At 41.3% G+C, this 18,536-nt stretch overlaps 5 protein-coding genes across 5 annotated transcripts; 3 read left to right on the top strand and 2 right to left on the bottom strand.

Moving 5' to 3' along the window:
* The first annotated feature begins 367 nt into the window (after window positions 1-367).
* On the top strand, window positions 368-8,643 carry LOC129580735 (1-phosphatidylinositol 4,5-bisphosphate phosphodiesterase gamma-1-like). The gene is made up of 27 exons (XM_055471392.1): window positions 368-899; window positions 998-1,141; window positions 1,272-1,374; window positions 2,074-2,115; window positions 2,188-2,269; window positions 2,344-2,423; window positions 2,488-2,680; window positions 2,839-2,954; window positions 3,149-3,234; window positions 3,309-3,429; window positions 3,630-3,715; window positions 3,785-3,867; window positions 3,937-4,394; window positions 4,636-4,911; window positions 4,980-5,111; window positions 5,185-5,398; window positions 5,772-5,822; window positions 5,908-6,011; window positions 6,090-6,417; window positions 6,523-6,622; window positions 6,696-6,786; window positions 6,853-6,977; window positions 7,059-7,210; window positions 7,291-7,405; window positions 7,478-7,725; window positions 7,791-7,966; window positions 8,038-8,643. The coding sequence occupies exons 1-27, from the start codon at window positions 728-730 to the stop codon at window positions 8,162-8,164; spliced, it is 4,005 nt and encodes a 1,334-aa protein (XP_055327367.1). The 5' UTR covers window positions 368-727; the 3' UTR covers window positions 8,165-8,643.
* Window positions 8,383-10,891, bottom strand: LOC129600411 (60S ribosomal protein L3-like). The gene is made up of 8 exons (XM_055498911.1): window positions 10,754-10,891; window positions 10,461-10,653; window positions 10,173-10,341; window positions 9,843-9,978; window positions 9,558-9,744; window positions 9,052-9,317; window positions 8,754-8,849; window positions 8,383-8,685 (listed from the first exon to the last, which is right to left on the bottom strand). Exons 1-8 carry the CDS (start codon window positions 10,754-10,756, stop codon window positions 8,527-8,529), a joined length of 1,209 nt encoding a protein of 402 aa, XP_055354886.1. The 5' UTR covers window positions 10,757-10,891; the 3' UTR covers window positions 8,383-8,526.
* A 197-nt stretch (window positions 10,892-11,088) lies between these two features.
* On the top strand, window positions 11,089-13,664 carry LOC129600294 (uncharacterized). The gene is made up of 7 exons (XM_055498777.1): window positions 11,089-11,359; window positions 11,459-11,575; window positions 11,665-12,007; window positions 12,568-12,760; window positions 12,878-13,044; window positions 13,122-13,531; window positions 13,594-13,664. The coding sequence occupies exons 1-6, from the start codon at window positions 11,288-11,290 to the stop codon at window positions 13,187-13,189; spliced, it is 960 nt and encodes a 319-aa protein (XP_055354752.1). The 5' UTR covers window positions 11,089-11,287; the 3' UTR covers window positions 13,190-13,531; window positions 13,594-13,664.
* LOC129600300 (chymotrypsinogen A-like) lies at window positions 13,631-15,572 on the top strand. Its single transcript, XM_055498789.1, has 7 exons — window positions 13,631-13,788; window positions 13,880-13,954; window positions 14,164-14,273; window positions 14,376-14,401; window positions 14,493-14,946; window positions 15,125-15,204; window positions 15,279-15,572. Exons 1-7 carry the CDS (start codon window positions 13,755-13,757, stop codon window positions 15,361-15,363), a joined length of 864 nt encoding a protein of 287 aa, XP_055354764.1. The 5' UTR covers window positions 13,631-13,754; the 3' UTR covers window positions 15,364-15,572.
* A 1,417-nt stretch (window positions 15,573-16,989) lies between these two features.
* LOC129602681 (superoxide dismutase [Cu-Zn]-like) lies at window positions 16,990-18,302 on the bottom strand. Its single transcript, XM_055501783.1, has 3 exons — window positions 17,966-18,302; window positions 17,712-17,861; window positions 16,990-17,485 (listed from the first exon to the last, which is right to left on the bottom strand). The coding sequence occupies exons 1-3, from the start codon at window positions 18,177-18,179 to the stop codon at window positions 17,289-17,291; spliced, it is 561 nt and encodes a 186-aa protein (XP_055357758.1). The 5' UTR covers window positions 18,180-18,302; the 3' UTR covers window positions 16,990-17,288.
* Window positions 18,303-18,536: the final 234 nt, after the last annotated feature.

Genomic DNA, 18,536 nt, shown 5'->3' with positions numbered 1-18,536 from the left:
TTGCACACGGGCTGATGGTACTGGAAATGCTGAAGTTCCCTTACTGAACGGTCAATAATTATACAATATCTATATTTGTTTTCCTATTGAATAAACTTTGTCTTTAAATTCGTGGTTTCATTTTTTCATTTAAATTTTAGTGATTTTACTTGATACGCAAATTACTTTCCGAATTTTCATATTAATCACCTGTTGAATTACTAGAATTGACCTGTTTAATGTAAACAGTCTGGAAATGCAACCCGCGCTATCACGTTACTACCGATGTGTGCAGTTACTTTAACACTATTGCTGCCTTATAACTTATGAGCTTCCGTGTGACTCACCTAGATATCAAGTCAGTTCACACGTTGGTCAGATGGTGAGCGGAGCACTGACAGTGCAACTCCGATTTTTCTGCAAGATTTGCCATTTTGTATAGTATCTTCCGATTTTCATTAAGCGAACTAACAATTTACTCCAGCGCGAGCATTCCTTTGATTAGTACTTCTGGAGTTCGTGCTTACTGCTTTGTATAGGCCAAAACGACTAGCTACACGGCTCTATCCATTTCTTATTGTTAGCTTCGGATGAGCGTATCATACCTCTATTCAAATTTCAGGCATAACTGAGAACTGTGTCTGCATTTCAGACATTCTGTCACAGAATCTGAAAATACAGGCCAGTACGATGTATGGAATGGATTAACTGAACAACCGGACTGTGGATAGAGTGAATTACTTTCACAATGACTCTGGACGATATGCTAGATCATTTCGCTGACGCCGGTGTAGTGCTGACTAAATTTTATCCGAAAAGACGACCAGAAAAGCGTTTGTTTGTTATTCGCAAGGAATCTCGACAGCTTGGCTGGAGCGCACACCTGCAGCATTTCCGGTCCAAACCTTTAGAAGGACTTGGTGAGACCTAGACTCTTAGTCAACTTAAACTGATGCAAAATTTGCCGATGACTACTTAATTGCAGTCAACATTTCCGTTCTGATTACTTCTTTTACAGTTGACATTAGGGATATTAAGGAATTGCGTAAAGACAAAATATCGCGCGAATTTGAACGAGTCGCTGAAGATGCCAAACGTTTTTTGTTTCCGTTGGTTATCCACTATGGAGCGGAATTTCGTCTTGCCACGATTAGCTGTGCTGGTACGTTTACTAGAGCGTTGCTCAAGAATCATTGCGGTGATCACTTTGATCCTGTTATCCGTAGGCCAAAACTGAATTAAAATAGTTAGTGCTCCTTTTTTTGATTTTACAAATTTTTTCTTTGTTTTAGCGGAATCCAGGCAGACGCTGGACGATTTCCACAAGATTTTGCAGTCATTAATGCAGGATGTCGAAAAAGCAAAAAGTCTCCCGTACAGCTTGCATTTGGAGAGGTAATTTTATGGTTTACGACTACGCGCTGTAACGCGCATTGCTTGCTCAATGCTTTTTAACGTTCAAAATTGCGAATATGTAGTTTTTCACATGCCTGTATTCTTGTCACACTATGCAGATGTTTTATGTGGATTTTTGTTTGAATTGAAATGCGTTTAGTAATGCTTAGATTTGCCATTACATATAAAGAAATTAGTGATAAATTTAAACTGGAAAAAAGTGGTAATATAATATTAATCAACATTCTGTGTGGTTCAAAGAAACGTTCTTAAATGCAATCCCCATTTTTTCTGGAATGTGGCGGTTTTTCATTCATTAGCTTCTTGTCACATATTTGACTATTTGTTTTCGGTGTTACGTATTCCTGGATAGATAATACTAATTATGAATATATTTATTGGTTTATTTGTATGTGCAGTAGTGCGATAATTTCATATACTATATAGTACTTTTCTGGTTTGATACTTGTATCAGATAGTTAATGGAAAGACCGGAAATAATAAACGTTTGGTAGGCCACGTATGAACAACTTAGCCCTGAATTGACGGTAACACAGATGATTTTGTCTCCTGCTTAATTATAAATTTTTCTGTCACAAAGAAACTTTGTTGGCTCTGTTTGTTTGCGCTACTTGCATTAAGTCTTCTGGGCGAGTGTTTTTATGGGGGTTTAAATGCGGTCGTTGATGCTTTTTTCAGATGGCTAAGCAAGGAATTTCATCAACGGGGGCACCGCATGTGGTAAGTAATGTTTTCACCGACTGTTTAGTGGTCATTTGTCGCGGTCCGGGTGAATAGTACTTCTTGTTTCAGCATAAATTTTGTCGATACAAAAAATTTTCTGTATCGTGCCAACTGCAAAGTACAAACCGGACGATTGAAAGATCTCTTCCAGGTGCATAAAAGTGGTCCCATCGGGACGAGATGTGCATGTCGTATTTGAACTGTAACAGATCACTGTGTAAACAGGAATTGGATACAAGCGGCCGTGGGGAAATTAATTTCAATGCTTTTGTCGCCATATGCTGTAAACTGTTGACAGTGGAACAGGTTCGACACGCTCCGATGAGTATAAAATTTGAATAACATGATCCAATAAACCTGACTTTGCAGATATTTTTTGGATTGCTTTGGTAATTACTCCGGCAACAGGCAAACAGTGAATGACAAAGAATTTCAGCGCTTCCTGTTAACTGAACAGCACGAATCCTGGGCGAAGCGGGATGGGAAAGTTGTTGAGCTGATGAATCAGTTTCAGTATGGCCTGCGCCGGAGTTCGGATGAACCATCATTCAATACAACAGAAGTTCGTAGTCTTGTTTATTTTCGTAACCTTTCTATTTTACACGAACTTTGCCCGAACGGCAGAAAGGAATCCGTAAAAGCGTACTTAACAACTTTCACTGGATAAGGTTAATTTTTTTGAATTTAGATTTAATGCTGGTATGGTTTAATCTGGTTTAGGCTATGAATTACTTGTTTTCGAGGCAAAACACAATTTGGGATTCCACTCATGATCGCATTACCCAGGATATGGACCAGCCTTTGACACATTACTGGATTGCTTCTTCTCATAATACGTACGTGGGTAGCAGAAGTAAATTTAGCAGCGGCTTAGAAGTGGGTAGCAGAAGCATAAAGAAAGAAACGAAGCAAATGAATTTTCTGAAATAATGGCATTGCCGAGTGGATTACAAGGTGTTCCAAAATAAAAATCGTTTTGTTTTTATAAATGTTAATTTGGCATACTTCAAGTACAGAGTACATATTATAGATATCTCACCGGAAATTCATTGACAAGTGACTCTGCTGTTGAGGCTTACGCCAGATGTCTGCGTATGGGATGCCGATGTATAGAGCGTAAGTTGTACAGATTTTCAAGATATCATGTAGAATCTGTGTTCTCCTTTAATTTTTTTATTTTTTCTTTACAGTTGACACTTGGGATGGACAAGATGATCAACCATGGATTTACCATGGTCATACCTTGACCTCACGGATTAAATTCTCTGATGTTGTGGAATGTATACGAGATCATGCGTTTGTGACGTCTGAGTAAGTGCAATGGATTGACATTTGTGAACTTCTCAAAAAACGATGTAAACGTACTGTAGTAATATTTATACATTAGAATTTGTATATCGTTCTGGCCTTGCTTTGCTAATTTTTGTATTGAACTTCCAAGTGTAGGTATGAACACAGCGGAACGGGTCTTTAGGAATTGCATGTCAGTACTTCCATGTCGTGATTTTTAGTTACCCTGTGATACTGTCAATTGAAGATCACTGTTCGCTTCCGCGGCAGAGGAAAATGGCTGAAACTTTTCGGAGTGTACTGGGAGGTATGCATGCAGAGTGTATGAATACGTTCTTTACGAAGGCGAAGAAAATAAAACCGACGTCCGTTTCAGATCTTCTTCTTACCGAACCTTTCGATATGAATGAAAAGCTGATGCCATCTCCCAATCAGCTGAAACGGAAAATTATCATTAAGGTTCGTATCTGTGGTTAACAGGTATTTGTTAAGACCAGTTTTGACAGCTGTGTCTCATTGTATTTTCAGCATAAGAAACTGCCAGAGGGCGTGGAGACTTTGATCCGTACCCCGGTTACTTTAAAAGAGGATGACAGTTTCCGCGACTCCCTGGAAGCTTTGGACGTCAGCCTGTACCGCAACGGCATCATGTTCCTTCAGGAGCACGGCAGTCACGAGTGGCTTCCACATTATTTTGTCTTGACAGCTACGCGCCTTTCATATATGGAGAAACCACCGGATGATGAAAACGGGCATACTCAGACCATGGAAGAAGGAAACGAAGAAAATGAATTCTCCCAGGAACCAGATTTACGGGAGTCTGCAGAGGACTTGCATTTGGCGGAAAACTGGTTTCACGGAAAGCTGCCTGAACCTGCTCGGGAAAAGGCTGTTGAGTTAATCTTGCAGCATGCTCATTTGGGAGATGGAACTTTCCTGGTCCGGCAGAGCAGCACTTTCGTTGGTGATTACAGTTTGTCATTCCTGTAAGTTTATGTAGGGATGGTTAAAGTGCCTTTTTAACATGATAGGCTGGGAAATTTGAAAAAGAAGCCAGATACCGTTGTTACAGATGGAACAGATTTCTTCTGATGATAAAAATAAATATAATTTTATGATATTATTATCATAACGGGAATACGATTTACAGTATTTCAGTGACTGTGCTCGTTTTTGTTTATCTATTACGGCGGCTCGTTTCCTTCGAAATAATTTTTCTACTTTTAGAAGAAAAGGCGATGTTCATCATTGTCGAATCCATTACAAGCCAGAAGCCGTGAATACCAACGGCTCATGTTCGGGTGACGGAACGATTAATGTAACTGATCGTAAGCTTGGTCCACGGCGCTCGACGAAGTACAAGTATTATTTGGTGGAAAGAAAATCCTTTGATAGCCTGTACGATTTGGTCTCATACTATAAGAAAAATCCTCTCAAGAGTGCAAAATTTGATATTATCCTCGCCCACCCGGTTCCTCAACCTGAAGCGCATAGACATAAAAGGTATATAATATATCGGTATTTTAAAACTTTCAGTCAGTTAAAATAACGTGCCGAGGTCATGTTTCCAGCTGGTATCACGAGAACGTATCGCGGGTGACTGCGGACATTATACTCCAGAGGCTGGCTTTGAACGGTGCTTTTCTTGTGAGAAGAAGTGAGACCTCTGAAGCGGATTGTCCCCGATATGCGATATCATTTAGGTATGGTACCATTCTGACGAGAGATTTGCAATTGAATCATGACAGATAAAGTCTAGTGCTTTCGATCTTGTAGAGCCGACAAACAGAATAAACACTGTCGCGTTGCTCGTGATGGGCGGCTTTATCTGCTGGGATCCATGCAATTTGAGAGCCTAGTTGATATGGTCGAACATTTTGAAAAGACGCCGCTCGTTAAGGATGTCCGATTGAAAATCCCGATCACTCCTGAGTTGCTTAAGCGTGTGGATTTGCAGGCCGAAATTGTTAACGGCGAAATAGTTCCACAGGTGAGCAAAGGATATTATTGGGGCAGCCTGAAAATCATTTTATCGCCGCAGCTGAAGGATGGCAGTTTTTCCTAAAGGCCTTTTATTTTGAAATTTTTGCAAATTTTTAAATAGGCCCGCATCTAATGTCGATCATTTACGAGACTGTTAAACCCTGCTGAAGTAATGTGGATTTGTTTATGAATTTTTTACTTATGTACGGTTGGCTTATCCAACCATGCGCTCTAGTGTTGTTCTTGCAGTAATTACTGCTGTAAATGGATGGATACTAAACTAAGTTTGTGAACTACTAACGCGCTAAAGACTGCCGTACTGCACTAGCTCGCATTCCGAATCGATATGTTATACATACCGGTGTCTCTGTTGCTTCTAGGATAAGGATTCCTCTTCGTTGGATGCCGAATACTTCAATCCAAATTTTGTGGTGAGTTTGAGTTGTGGATTCTGAAGAATTATATTTTATTTCGTACGTGTTGACTATCACATCTACCGGTGATATGGTTTTCCAGGTGACTTGCGAAGCCCTCTTTGCATATACTGCTCAGCGTCCAGATGAGCTGACTTTCCCCAAAGGAGCAAGAATCAATAACGTTTACAAAGCTGAAGGCCAATGGTACGGTAAAAAATGGTATGATCAGTGTGTGTGGTAAAGCATGCAGTAATTTTTTGGAACCCTTTGAATGTTGTGCAGGTGGAAGGGCGATTATGAGTTAGAACAGCGGTGGTTTCCCTCTAATTACGTTCGAGAGATTACTGATGACGATCAGCGCCGGGATTCTTACATTTCTTATGGCGAAAACACGATTTTTGGGGCACAACAAAAAGGATCATTTGATGTGACCGATTGCGTTCTCCATGAGCTTCCGGGAGGAGTAAGTGGAAAGCAGTTTGTCTTCCGACTGACCATGTTCCCTGACCGACCGAGACCAGAGGCTGTGGACTTGGCTTGTGAAAGTGCCGATGATATGCATCACTGGGTGAACGCTATCCGACAAGGAGTGGATATTTCTAAAGAACAGGTGAACCGTGTCATGTAAACGTGTCATTTGGTTTTAAACTCTTAAATTGTTTTTGTTGTTTTTTTATCCAGAAATTATTTGTAGATGACATTGTGTTAATTACAGAGTCGGCTCACATTTGGGCAGGAAGTCAAAGTTAACTGCGCGCGGGAATTGTCTGACTTGATCGTGTACTGTAGATCTGGCGTTCCGTTTGATCCTTACAGTACGGCTGCAGTTTTTGCATCGCGGATTTGTTACTGGACAATAATTAACTGAAGTTTTTTTCCTTTTTGAAGGGACGGATTTTGATTTTCGCTGCATGTCATCATTTTCAGAAACGAAGGTCGAAAAATGGTTAACACCAGCGAATTGCAAGACATTCTTGAAGTAGAAGAAACAGACTATTTTGGTTTGTTACTGATCGTTGTATTAGCATGAATTATCGTTTAATAGGTACAACCAGACCCGGTTCAGTCGCATCTATCCCATGGGTAAACGCGTCAACTCCTCGAATTATGATCCCACTCGGATGTGGAACTGTGGATCTCAAATGGTTGCTCTGAATTATCAGACTCCGGGTAATTAAAAACGTTAACTCACCGGTTGTGCAGCCGAATTGTGAAAAGTGCAATTACAGTGTTACGTTTTGACTTCTGAAGATGCTCCGATGCACCTTAATCAAGGACGATTTATGCAGAACGGAAAATGTGGCTATGTGTTGCAGCCGGCTTTTATGCGCAATGAGAACTATGATCCATACAATGCCTTAACGCTGAAAGGCATTGTTGAGCCGATAGTTTTGTCTGTTACGGTAAAAAATACGATATTTTCTAACTGAATATTTGTGTTTTTGTCATTATTACGAGTATATACGGTTGCCGTTGTGTTAAGGTGGTCGCCGGCCGGCATCTCCTCAAATCGGGAAAGGGTATTTCTAGTCCATTGGTGGAGGTAGAAGTAACGGGTGCGGATTACGATTGCAACAAATTCCGAACTGATATGATCAGTAAGTGGATTAAGTTACTGTAGTAGCGAAGTAAGAAGTTTATAGTGTGGATCAGTATGGTTCATAATTTAGATGATAACGGCTTTAATCCGTTCTGGAACGAAACATGCGACTTTGACATCCGCAATCCCGATCTGGCTCTGATCCGTTTTATCGTTCTGGACATCGATATGTTTAATGATCAACATCTAGTGGGTCAGGCCACCTTCCCCGTGCGTTGTATCCGACAGGGATTTCGATCTGTACCTTTGAAGAACGGATGGAGCGAAGATCTCGAGTTATCATCGTTGTTAGTGCGAATTCAAATCAAAACGCTGACAGTAAGTTGACCCTGTTTTCTTCCAACTGCTCCACTACGATAATAGATTTTGTTTCGTTTCTTTAGGAGGAAGACAGCGATTTATACCAGGAAATACAACAACTTCGTCATGAGAAACGGGATTTGACCAGACAGATTGACGAACTGGAACACTCAGGGCAGAAAACAGATACGCTCCAAGCCGAGCTCCGTGAGAAAAATAAGCAGTTGTCAGTCAAATCCGAGGAACGTCAGCATAAATCGTAAGCTGTTTTTATTTCAGTACTCCTTTAGGATAGTTCCTTTAATCTCAACTGTCTCACTTTATCTGCAGAAATGTTCAACCTCCGCAAAAGAAGCGAGTCGCTAAAAAGCTGAGCAGTATTAGTAGTGTTACCTCGACCATGAGTGGCCTGTTTTCCTCTTCATTCAGTAGCGGATACAGTGGAAGCGTCTCTTGATTACTAATTACTAATTACTATATTGCCTCGTGAAAACCTGCCTTCAGCGTAATTCCAGAATACTGACAGGAATCAGTCATTTGTACCTGGTTCCTAGTTCCAACCTGTTGCCTGTGCTAGAGTTTTGATATTCTTGTATTTTTCTGGTTTTTAACTTGCATGTATATGATTGAATTTTTAATCTTCCTAAAGTTTTACACTGCGAGAATCGTTGCCTGTTTTACACGTTTGAAATTTCTGTATTTGGTTGTGTTATGTCTGGGTGTAGAAATAAAGTTACGTACGCCCCCGTTATATTTGAAGGAATTTAATTTCAATTTAGCACCAAAATCAAGAAATAAAAAGCCGCAGCACCGAAAGTATTATCCCTTGGGCTTGACTTTGTCCTTCTTGAGAGGACCCATGAAAGAAGCCTTTTCTTCGGCTGTCTGGAAACGACCATGCCCGAATTTGGACGATGTATCGATGAATTTGATGTTGATTTTTTCCAGGGCCGCACGTTTGGTTTGCACCAAGAGGGACTGAAACGGCAATATTCACGTCAGTGACGCGAATAAAACAACTAGTTGAGTCAAATACAACAGCTCACCTTTCGAATTGTAATAACCCGTTTTCGGGGACCCATGACGCATCCTTTCAGCATGATGTAATCATGGTTTACTTCACCATAATGTTTGAATCCGCCCTGAAGTCCGAAACGATTAATAAATAATTGTTGTTTCAAAAAGTAATGCACAGCAAAACAAATTGGTAAACCTATGAAGGCAGCCATCAGATATCCGCAAAGGTTCAACACTGATTTCTGTATTACGTCCCATTTTATCATCCTGTCATTTTGCCAGTGTAGGTTCTTAAAGAATTACGACGACAGCTAAACAGCGTCTTACCATGGGAGTAATATTCTTCTTTGTCATATCGGCGGCCGTGCTGGCGTTAAAGGTGTCCGTATTGATCTTGCCGTCTTGGAAGATGCCTTTCCCGATTTTGTACACTTTCTTGTTGATTTCAGTGCGGTGGAAGAAGCCTTTCTGACCAGCACGTGCCACGTAGATGCTGACGCGGGCCGGATGCCATGCGCCGATACAAGCCACTTTGCGCAGACCTTTATGAGTCTTGCGCGGCAACTTCTTCGTATGCCAACGTGATGTGACACCTAATAAAAAAAATTTATCAACCACGAACTTCTGTGACGTTAGGCTAAATTGATTTTTTTTGCATTCTTAGTATAATACAATTTCGTGGTTACATTTTCAGTAGGAAGGCAGCATACTGTGTCGTCATATATTTCAGAAAAGCACACAATGCATTCATCACAGTAACCTCAAATTTAGGCTGAATTTTTATGATTGTGTTTTAAACCTGCTTAGAAGTTGTTAAGCCCATTCCGGCTTACCCTTTCGTCCGTGTCCCTTCGTTACACCGATGATATCAATCATCTCATCCTCAGCGATGACATCAGTAATCGAAATAGATTTCTCGAAATGCTCGCGCGCCCAATCAACTTTCTGCGGTATCGTGCCACCATTCAACTGGATCTCCATGATGTGGGCTTTCTTTTGGCGTTTCTTCAGCAGTTTTTGCTACAACAACCAGCCTCATATAACAAGCAACGAACCCATAATTTCTTTGAATATTCTGGTAATAACCTAATTTAATAATAACGCTGACAGGCATTTACCTGGGTATGGGCGATGATGCGGATGACCGAGCAGTACTTCTTCATTTTAGCCAGATCCCGTTCAATATCGGCTTTGCCTTCCTTGTCGGCCCATTTCTTGGCGTAGCGCGTGAAAGCCTTGCGCTTAGCACGGAACCTTTGAATGGGGAAAATCGAGTCTCATGAGTAATACTCAGCGGAGACTCAGTGTGTCCTCAACAGCGACAGAAACGGTTTGTAAACAGGCTCATCTAGCCGCGGCTAGAGAGGAGCCTACACCGGCCAATTCCCCTGCGTGAAGTGTCGCACACCTCACATTTCATCAGCTTATGCACAGAAAACTACACATACCAGTTCTTATAAAATCGTCGACGGCAGTCATCACTCAGATGCTCAGCAAAGACGGTCTTGAATTTGCGAAGACCCTTGGGAGTGTCGATGTAGCCGACAACACCGACAACGATCATCGGCGGGGTCTCCAAGATGGTCACGGCATCAACAACCTCCTTCTTGTGCACCTCTGCAATTTTTTTGAAATACATTAATTTCAAAATTTTCAAAAGTCTTTAATGTTCATAAAATAAACTACGGTGTCTTCGTAGTTCTGGCTACCGAGGTTCACACTTCTGAACTACTTACTTGAACCGGGCTTTTCCACTTCACGCACAACATGCGACATGCCCGCTTTGAAACCCAGGAAAGCGGTCAGATGGATAGGCTTTTTCTGGTCATCTTTGGGGAACGCCTTGACGCGCCCACGGATCTTACGTGCCCGGCGCTTGGGAGCGAATCCCATGCTACCATGGCGTGGTGCGGAAAACTTACGGTGGGACTGCAAGCACGCACGCAAATATTTAACAGCATTCTAATCATTCCAATGCATATTTTCGGTCTTCCAGTAGAAGACTTTCAAATATTCTTTTCTCCCTTACCATTTTATACAAAGATCTTCCTATATATATTTACAGTTCGGCTTCGAGAAGAATTGGATGGAAACTATGAAATCTAGAATAACTCAAGAAACCGAAACCAGACACGAATGAAACGGGTCGCCGACTCGCCAATGCACGAAAATCGTTTGCTTGCAGAGTCGGTACATACGGAGCCAGTAATAAACCAGTAATTCAGCAGTAGGTCCAAAAGAGACAGATGAACCTGTTGTGACAATAAACAGTCAGCCGTTCAAATCCAAGGGGATTTTTTCGGATAGCCACCACTCTGCGCCGGCAGTTTGATTATATTTCTGGGGTAACCCCCCCGGGGCCCATGTTGAAAAGGTTTTGACATTCTACGACCCTGCTTTCGAAAATCTTGATACTTGATAATTTTTGTTTTTGTAATTTTTTTCTCGTTAGCTTGCTTACGTCTTTCACGTTAATCTTATTCTTACGGATACCGTACCTACATGCTTATGCATAAAAAAACTGGTGCTGTTGGAATCGGAAAAGGACTTTTCTACACATTTCATGGAGTTACCAGAGGAGCTAACTGCAGCTGAAAACGAGCTGAAGCAGATTTATGCGGAATACCACACTTTGGTAGATATTTCCCTTACATCATATAATATGTTAATGTTTCGCATTCTTATTATTGTGCGAAGTTGGGATCGCTGTATGATAGCCTGTATCAATTTGCAGAAAAATGAGGAGCAAAAGAAGAAGGAAGCAGCGGAAGCGGCCGCGTCTAAGAAGCGTGTGAGCGATGTGGTCGCCGAGGATTCCAGTACTGTTTTGAAAAAACTGAAAAGCTCTGGGGTAAGGCCGTAAGCACACTAAATTGTGTAAATCGAGTCTCGGAGTCCTCAAGAAACAGCGTATGCTACTTACTTATTTTTACATTTCAGCTGTTGGAAAAGCTTCACTCCGAGAGCTCGGCGCCGAAGACGCAGTTCAAACGCGCGGGTAACCTGGAACGGCGTTTACAAAATCAGAAAACTACTGTTCCACAAACGCTTTCCGATTCTTCCCATGTTTCCGGCGACGCTGGTGATATTTCCACTAATTTCGACAGTCGACACGGAATACCACCTGAATCGAATTCGAGACCACCCCTCTCCGGATTTTCTGCGCGCATTCCCAAGAAAGAATCCTTCAGTCCACCCAAACCGCGAAGTTTCTATGATTCTTCCTTTTCTTCCAGTTCGAACTCTTCCGTCGATAAAGCGGCGAGTGATCGTTCGGAACCGAGTAAGTGGTATAATTTTTTCGAAAATTATTCTCCTCTTGCTGACAAGCGTTTGATCAGTGGAAAAACGTAAAGTGGGTTTTTCATATTGCTTCCCCTAATTTCTTTACAAATTAGCTGTATATTTAAGTGGTATATTAACTTAAGTTGTCTACATTAAATCCTTAGTCCACACAACCATCGCTTTCGAGCGGTTTTCAATTTGCAGAAATGATGGTTTAGTGACCATTAGAAGATTTTGTGGTTATTCGCGTTTGCACAATTTGATGCCTTACGTCGTTGAGTTCGTTATTACCCGTATAATTTCTAAATAAGTGGAATGCTTGTTATAAATGTTCTTATGCTAATCAGCTAATGACAAGTGAAGTTGCTTATTATTAGTATATAATAGCTAGTTCGTGTTGATGTAATTTGCAATAAACCTTTCTTCGGTTTGCTTTGACTTTTTGTAACAGTAAAGAATAACTACACGGCTGCCGATTTATGTATTTGCTAGAAGTACTTAAGTACATTTGATTTCGCTCATTAATAAGTCGTACATTGCTTCTGGTTTATTATGCAGATCGGGAAAGAGCTCGCGAAATGCCTCGGGACGGAAACGGTTATCGTCCGCGCGGATGGAATAATAATGGTGGGGGAGGATTTCGACAGAAGATGGTTTACGTCGAAGCGGATAGGGTGGATGAAGGTTTCATGCGGCCTTTGTTCGAAAAATTCGGTCCATTAATGAGAGTAACATCTGTACCACAAGCAAGGTAAGATCGTTTTAGAGCTATCTTCGTCGTTGAAAATTACGAAAAATGAATGGTTTTTATTGCGGGGCGCGGTGTCAGTAAGTAGTTGAATTATATCGTGCATTGTATACATTGCAGACAAGCTTTTGTGTTATTCAAAGTATGGGAGGATTCACAGAGAGCAATACAGGAAATGAATAACAAAGTTGTGGACGGTGTGACACTACACGTTACTCTGGCGCCGGATCGCCGACGACCCGACCATACTTCTCCTGGAATTCCGCGACGCACATTTTCTGAAGCCGGTACGAATTATTGATGTGTTGGTAAATTTTTACGTAATGCATTTATTATGTGTTGCTTGCTTGGTTTGCCTACTTAGGTTCGGCTTCCGAAGCAAAACCCGATCACAGGGAATTGGTTACATACGAAGAAGGAGAAATTGTTTGATGCCGTTGTGCTTTGAAGGACATCGCAAAGAGTTAAACTGTCGTGATACACTTCAATGTGAGCCTTATGACGAATTTTGTGTTGGGTTGGTGAATCTCGTCTACGTCTCTGTTGTGCTAAGTATTACATTGTTTTGCAGTTACTCATACTCTAAATTTCGCATTTGTAAATGCTGAGCCTATATCGTTGTTCCGGTTTTGTTTTATTGCTGATATTAAATAAACGATAAGAAGCGTACTAAGTGCTTAATCATGCTGCATATCCAAGTGGCTTGCTCCCATGAAAAGTCTGGATAAGATTGCTTGTGGATAGTTTTTCGACACTGGTGATATCAGTTCTCAGGTGAACAAAAGAAATACGCGTGACGGAAAGCTCTGCTTGATAACTCGAAGGTCACATTGCAGAAACCGATAAAACGAAACAATGTTCCTGTTGGATTTCGATTCAATAGCAGAAATATAGTGAAATCAGAAGCGCTACTTGCCAGTTAGACCCGCCGACGGTTTTCTAATTCAAGTGCAGTGAGTGGAGCGCTTCATCTTGTTTTTACTGCACTTGATTCAAGATGAGGTCTTTCGTAATAATCCTAACCATTTTAGGTAAGCGCGCATCCTTCCTGTCTTTACTTTTATTTAAAGGAATTATTAGCATGTAAAGTGATTTGCTGAATCAAGACCGCTATTTCTGTAGGTGCTGCTTTTGCTCAGCAATGCGGCAGGCCTGATGTTGACCCCGCTCGCAGCGACTCCGTCGACAAAATCGTAGGTGCGTGCGAACTAAGTACTTCCAGTACCAGTTCTCTGTAACTAAAACGCCTTAACTTGTAAGTAATCAAAAACGTATTAATTCGATTTTTAAAAATTTAACGGGCAAAAGACTATGGAGTGGAGGCAGAATAATTTTTTGAGAGAAGTTGTACGACCTTGTAGCGCTGAATCTTACGAAGCTTTAATCGTTTTTACGGTTTTTGCCAGGTGGGACCATTGTGGTGAAAAACAGCCATCCATGGCAGATCCACTTGGGCTACAGAAGTTTTCTTTCAACTCAGTGGATTTGCGGAGGCACCATTATCGGCTCCAAATGGGTATGGTTATAGAGAAAATTCAATGCGTCAGTGTAACTTTATTAGGGTAAGTGGCAAAGCAAGAGCCGGTTTGAATTTCGATGATTATGTTGTTTTATGTAGGTCCTGACCGCTGCCCACTGCATCGTGTAAGTTGCCCTTTTCCATAACTTCGTGATCGTTTTCTATTAATATAATGTTTATCAGCCAATCAGTGTTCTTATTGATTTTAAATCACAGGACCACAAGTGCAAGTGCCTACACAGTTCGGGTTGGCCAGCACGATTCCACTCTTCAGGAAGCCACCGCCAAAAATTACAAAGTGAAGCGCGTTATTAAGCACCCGCAGTACAATGACAACACCATCAACAACGATATCGCCCTGCTGGAAATTGACGGCACCATTGCCTTTACCGGCTCCGTCAAGGCCGCTTGCCTACCGCCCTCGGGCAAAGACTGTACCGCCGGCTCAACGGCCATTGCCACCGGATGGGGAGAGACCAGTCAGAACGGTCGGGAATCCATTGGCACACTGTTCCCCTGGATACAGGAGGAGCGCGCCGTCAGCACCAAATTGCGCCAGGTCAAAGTTTCATGTGTGGCACGCACCACCTGCAACCTGGCTGATTATTATGGAGGTATGATCACCACCTCCATGATGTGCGCTGGATCCTATGGCAAAGACTCATGCCAGGTAAACCAATATGACACAATTACATTATAACGAACCTGCTGTATCCGGTAATTTTTAATTAATTAATTAAAACGGCGTCATAGTGCTAACCCATCGTAGTTTGGAATAACATAAATCTAAAATAAGCAACCATATGTTTTACTTCGTGACCTTTGACGCATTCTTTTGTCGTTTTCAGGGTGACAGCGGTGGGCCGTTCGTCCAGAAGAACAGCGCTGGGAACTATGAAGTTATCGGTGTTGTAAGCTGGGGTATTGGGTAAGCGAAATTATTTGGTACTAATTAGGTTGATAATTTCGATTACGACTAAGTTTTGGAAAATTTATCAACAGATGCGGAGCCAACAAAAAGCCAGGAGTTTACGCACGCGTTGGCCAGTTTGTCCCATGGATTACCGGATATACTGGTGCATTGTAGATAAGTGCAGGCTAGATGCAACAAGTGTGTGAAGGTCCTGGGCACGAGAAAACGAGGCGATGTCGCATACCATGCTTCCAATGTTTTGTTTTTCTGTCTTTCACGCTTATTGTTTCGTTTGCTGTAAGCGATGTTGAGATTTAAAACTGATGCAATCCTAAACCTAAACGACGGTTGTACCGAAAGCACAAATTAAAAATATTTTGTAACTTGTAGCGGAAGAGAAGTTGAGAAGAGAACTATGCCTATCAGAACAGTATTTATACGTGTACAGATAGGTACAGTAAAACGGAAATGTCGCTTTTGTAAGTTTTGTAATGCCTGCGTAAATGTAGAAATAATAATAATAAAACTAAACATTATCTAATAAAGTACAAATCGATTCTGCAATTATCCAATTAAAATTAATAAACCTTTTATTACAAGTTAATGTGATTCGCGAGGTAGTTTGTTGGTGAATAACGGGATGGAAGTTTCCACATAAACAAGCAGCCAAATATAGCCTCAAGAAGCGAATGTTAGTTTGTAAACAATACATCCCTAGCTAGACAGTTGTAAGTTGGCTAGATAAATGCGAGTTTACATATAAGGACCTATAATATGTAAGACAATTTGGTGTCATTTCGAATACCTGCTTTGGGTAGATTTCAGTTTTGTGAAATCCTGCTTTGTTGTTGTACATTACTTGTACATTGTGGTACAACATACGATCGCCATAAAAGTTTCCAGCGCCATGAATCCTGGATTCACCGCCTTTTTCCTGATTCTGGGTCTGATTATTACCGTATGCACTGGCTGTCTTTGTATAAGTAAGTTCTCTCGCTATCGAATCTTTTCATATAAATCGTATGTAGAATCGTAGATTATTCTGTAAAGAGGCTTCACAGTCTACCGGAAACGCATTAAACAGTTTTCTGCTAAAAAGCAAAACTAGTATAGGCATATGAGTATTATTTCGTTTATTTGATAACTGGAAAATTACAAAAATACACTGTGTGGCCCAAACATATATTGTAGTTTATTCTTTTGCCAGTGCAAGTAGTAATTCGTATATTGAACTACAAAAAAATGAACTTTTGTATTGAACTTTGCCATTTTAACCGAACAAAGCATGGACGCCACCTGCTAAAAATGCTTAAAAATTCTTATTTCCAAATATCGAACATTTTCAGGAAGTAACTGTGGTTTATAATGTTTCAGTACTGCTACTGTAGCGACGGCAGGAGAAAACCGACAAAATGGGTGGATTACGGATGCGCAGGGCTTCGTACGCTGCAATGCTGGTCGTTAGGGAATGGCTAGTAAAGTTTGGGCAACCCGGAAATGTCAGACAACGGATTGAGAATTACTCCAAAAATACGAGTACTATACTTTCGAAAATAGGCATATGAACAATAAAGTGTATTTTCATTAGGATGGTATAGATATTTCGCTACTTGTACAGGACGCAATGCGTGTGCAACCAACATTGTTTCCACAGTAGTTCACGAACGACACGTAAAAGATGTTGTAAAAAATTTACAAAAGAGAATGCAAACCAGTAGCAGCGTACCTATGCACGATGCGGTCACAGCATAAAATAATGAATATGAGTACCCGTGCTTGTACAAACGCTTGGTCTGTACACAATGTCGCCTACATAATTTATCGTTAATTGTAACTCTGTATTATACAAAGGATGTCACAACAATAATGTATTATCAGAATGCACAAAAGCGTTTTCTCCATTAACGGCACTTATACTCGTACATCATCCTTTCCTACAGGGGCAACCACAATTTTTGAGCGCACGAAAAGGTTTTATTACATGTATAGGTGATGTAATCACATAGTCGTGTTAAAAATTACTGCCTATATTTATATAATGACAAAGCGTATAGATGATTTGCCACAGTGAACATATGTTTCCCATAACAATTTAGGTATTACGCATTTTGCCGGTAACCAATGATCCCACAAGCCAGTCGCGGCCCGGAATTGCCATTAGCCAGACTTGTAGCATTTCCGCCTTTTCCCAGATCATCCATATTCTGGTGAAGAACGAACAACCGTCCAATCACTGAGTTTGATCCGACCAACTGGGACACCGTATCCGTAATGGATATGGTAATCACACCGTTAGCTGCAATCAGAAGATGTTAAGCAAAAATTATAATACCGTACTTACGCTCAGGAAGTAAAACACCTATATCTAAAAAAAATGAATGCTTTCGTAGTAAAATTAAGCACTCCAAGATAAAAAAATGGAACAAGTATTGCGATCGTGATAAGCATATTACCGTATCGCTTTGTTCAGTTACTCGCAAAGAAATATGCGGCACGTGCCAGTCGCCACTGCCTGCGCTTACCATCCGCTACGGCATTTCCTAAATCCCCGACATGGCGGACCATATCGGTAAGGCCTCCGTGGGTCATGTTCAGAGGGTTAAAGTGATCTCCTCCACTGGTGCACCCATTGCTGAGATCACCGAAGTAGTGTACATGAACTCCGTGCTGACCTTTAGGGTAAAAACATGAGTATACCTGTAGACAGCTGGTAATCTTCAACTTTCTAGTTAATCTGCATTTCAGTCTAACGCCCGCCTCCAGATTGTAAACTTACTATTAGCAGGAAGTCCAGAAATCGTTCCGGTATACATAGTAGGCTGCCCTGCTCCGGCCTGGTCAATTTTAACAGTACCGCTAACCGTGCCGCTATCTTTGATTAATGTGATGGCTCGGTAGGGCGCGGGCGCCATCGAGCAGGATCCAGGGTTGCTGTAATCCTGAGCTGCGGTCAGCATCACGGTTATGGAGAACACGAGAAACTGCAACATTTTCCTGTGGATGTATTGCGTTGAACCACTAAATGCGCGAGCAAATCAAAAAAGGCAATCAAGAGATCTCAAGGACAGATGTGAATTCGCTACAGAAAAAATAAAATGATGCAAAGCGGTATAGTATACGGATACCTGCGCTAATCTGATTGCCAGCTTCGTGTACAGGTCGACGTCATAGGTTGCTTGCGGATATTTTTCACCTTTACTGTAAAATTGCAGATTCATCGAAAGCTGCCGTAGTGGCAGTGCTTCTTTTGATTGCTCACAGAACTGTACAGTTTATTTTAAATGTCGGTATGTCCAACAGGTGTTTTGGCCACGTTGGAGCCAAGTTCGGGATGTGAATGACCTAAA

This window comes from Paramacrobiotus metropolitanus, unplaced genomic scaffold (assembly GCF_019649055.1).
Source record: "Paramacrobiotus metropolitanus isolate TYO unplaced genomic scaffold, Prichtersi_v1.0 Parri_scaffold0000004, whole genome shotgun sequence".
Classification (NCBI taxonomy): Eukaryota; Metazoa; Tardigrada; class Eutardigrada; order Parachela; family Macrobiotidae; genus Paramacrobiotus; species Paramacrobiotus metropolitanus.
This window is presented reverse-complemented; position numbering and strand designations above follow the sequence as displayed.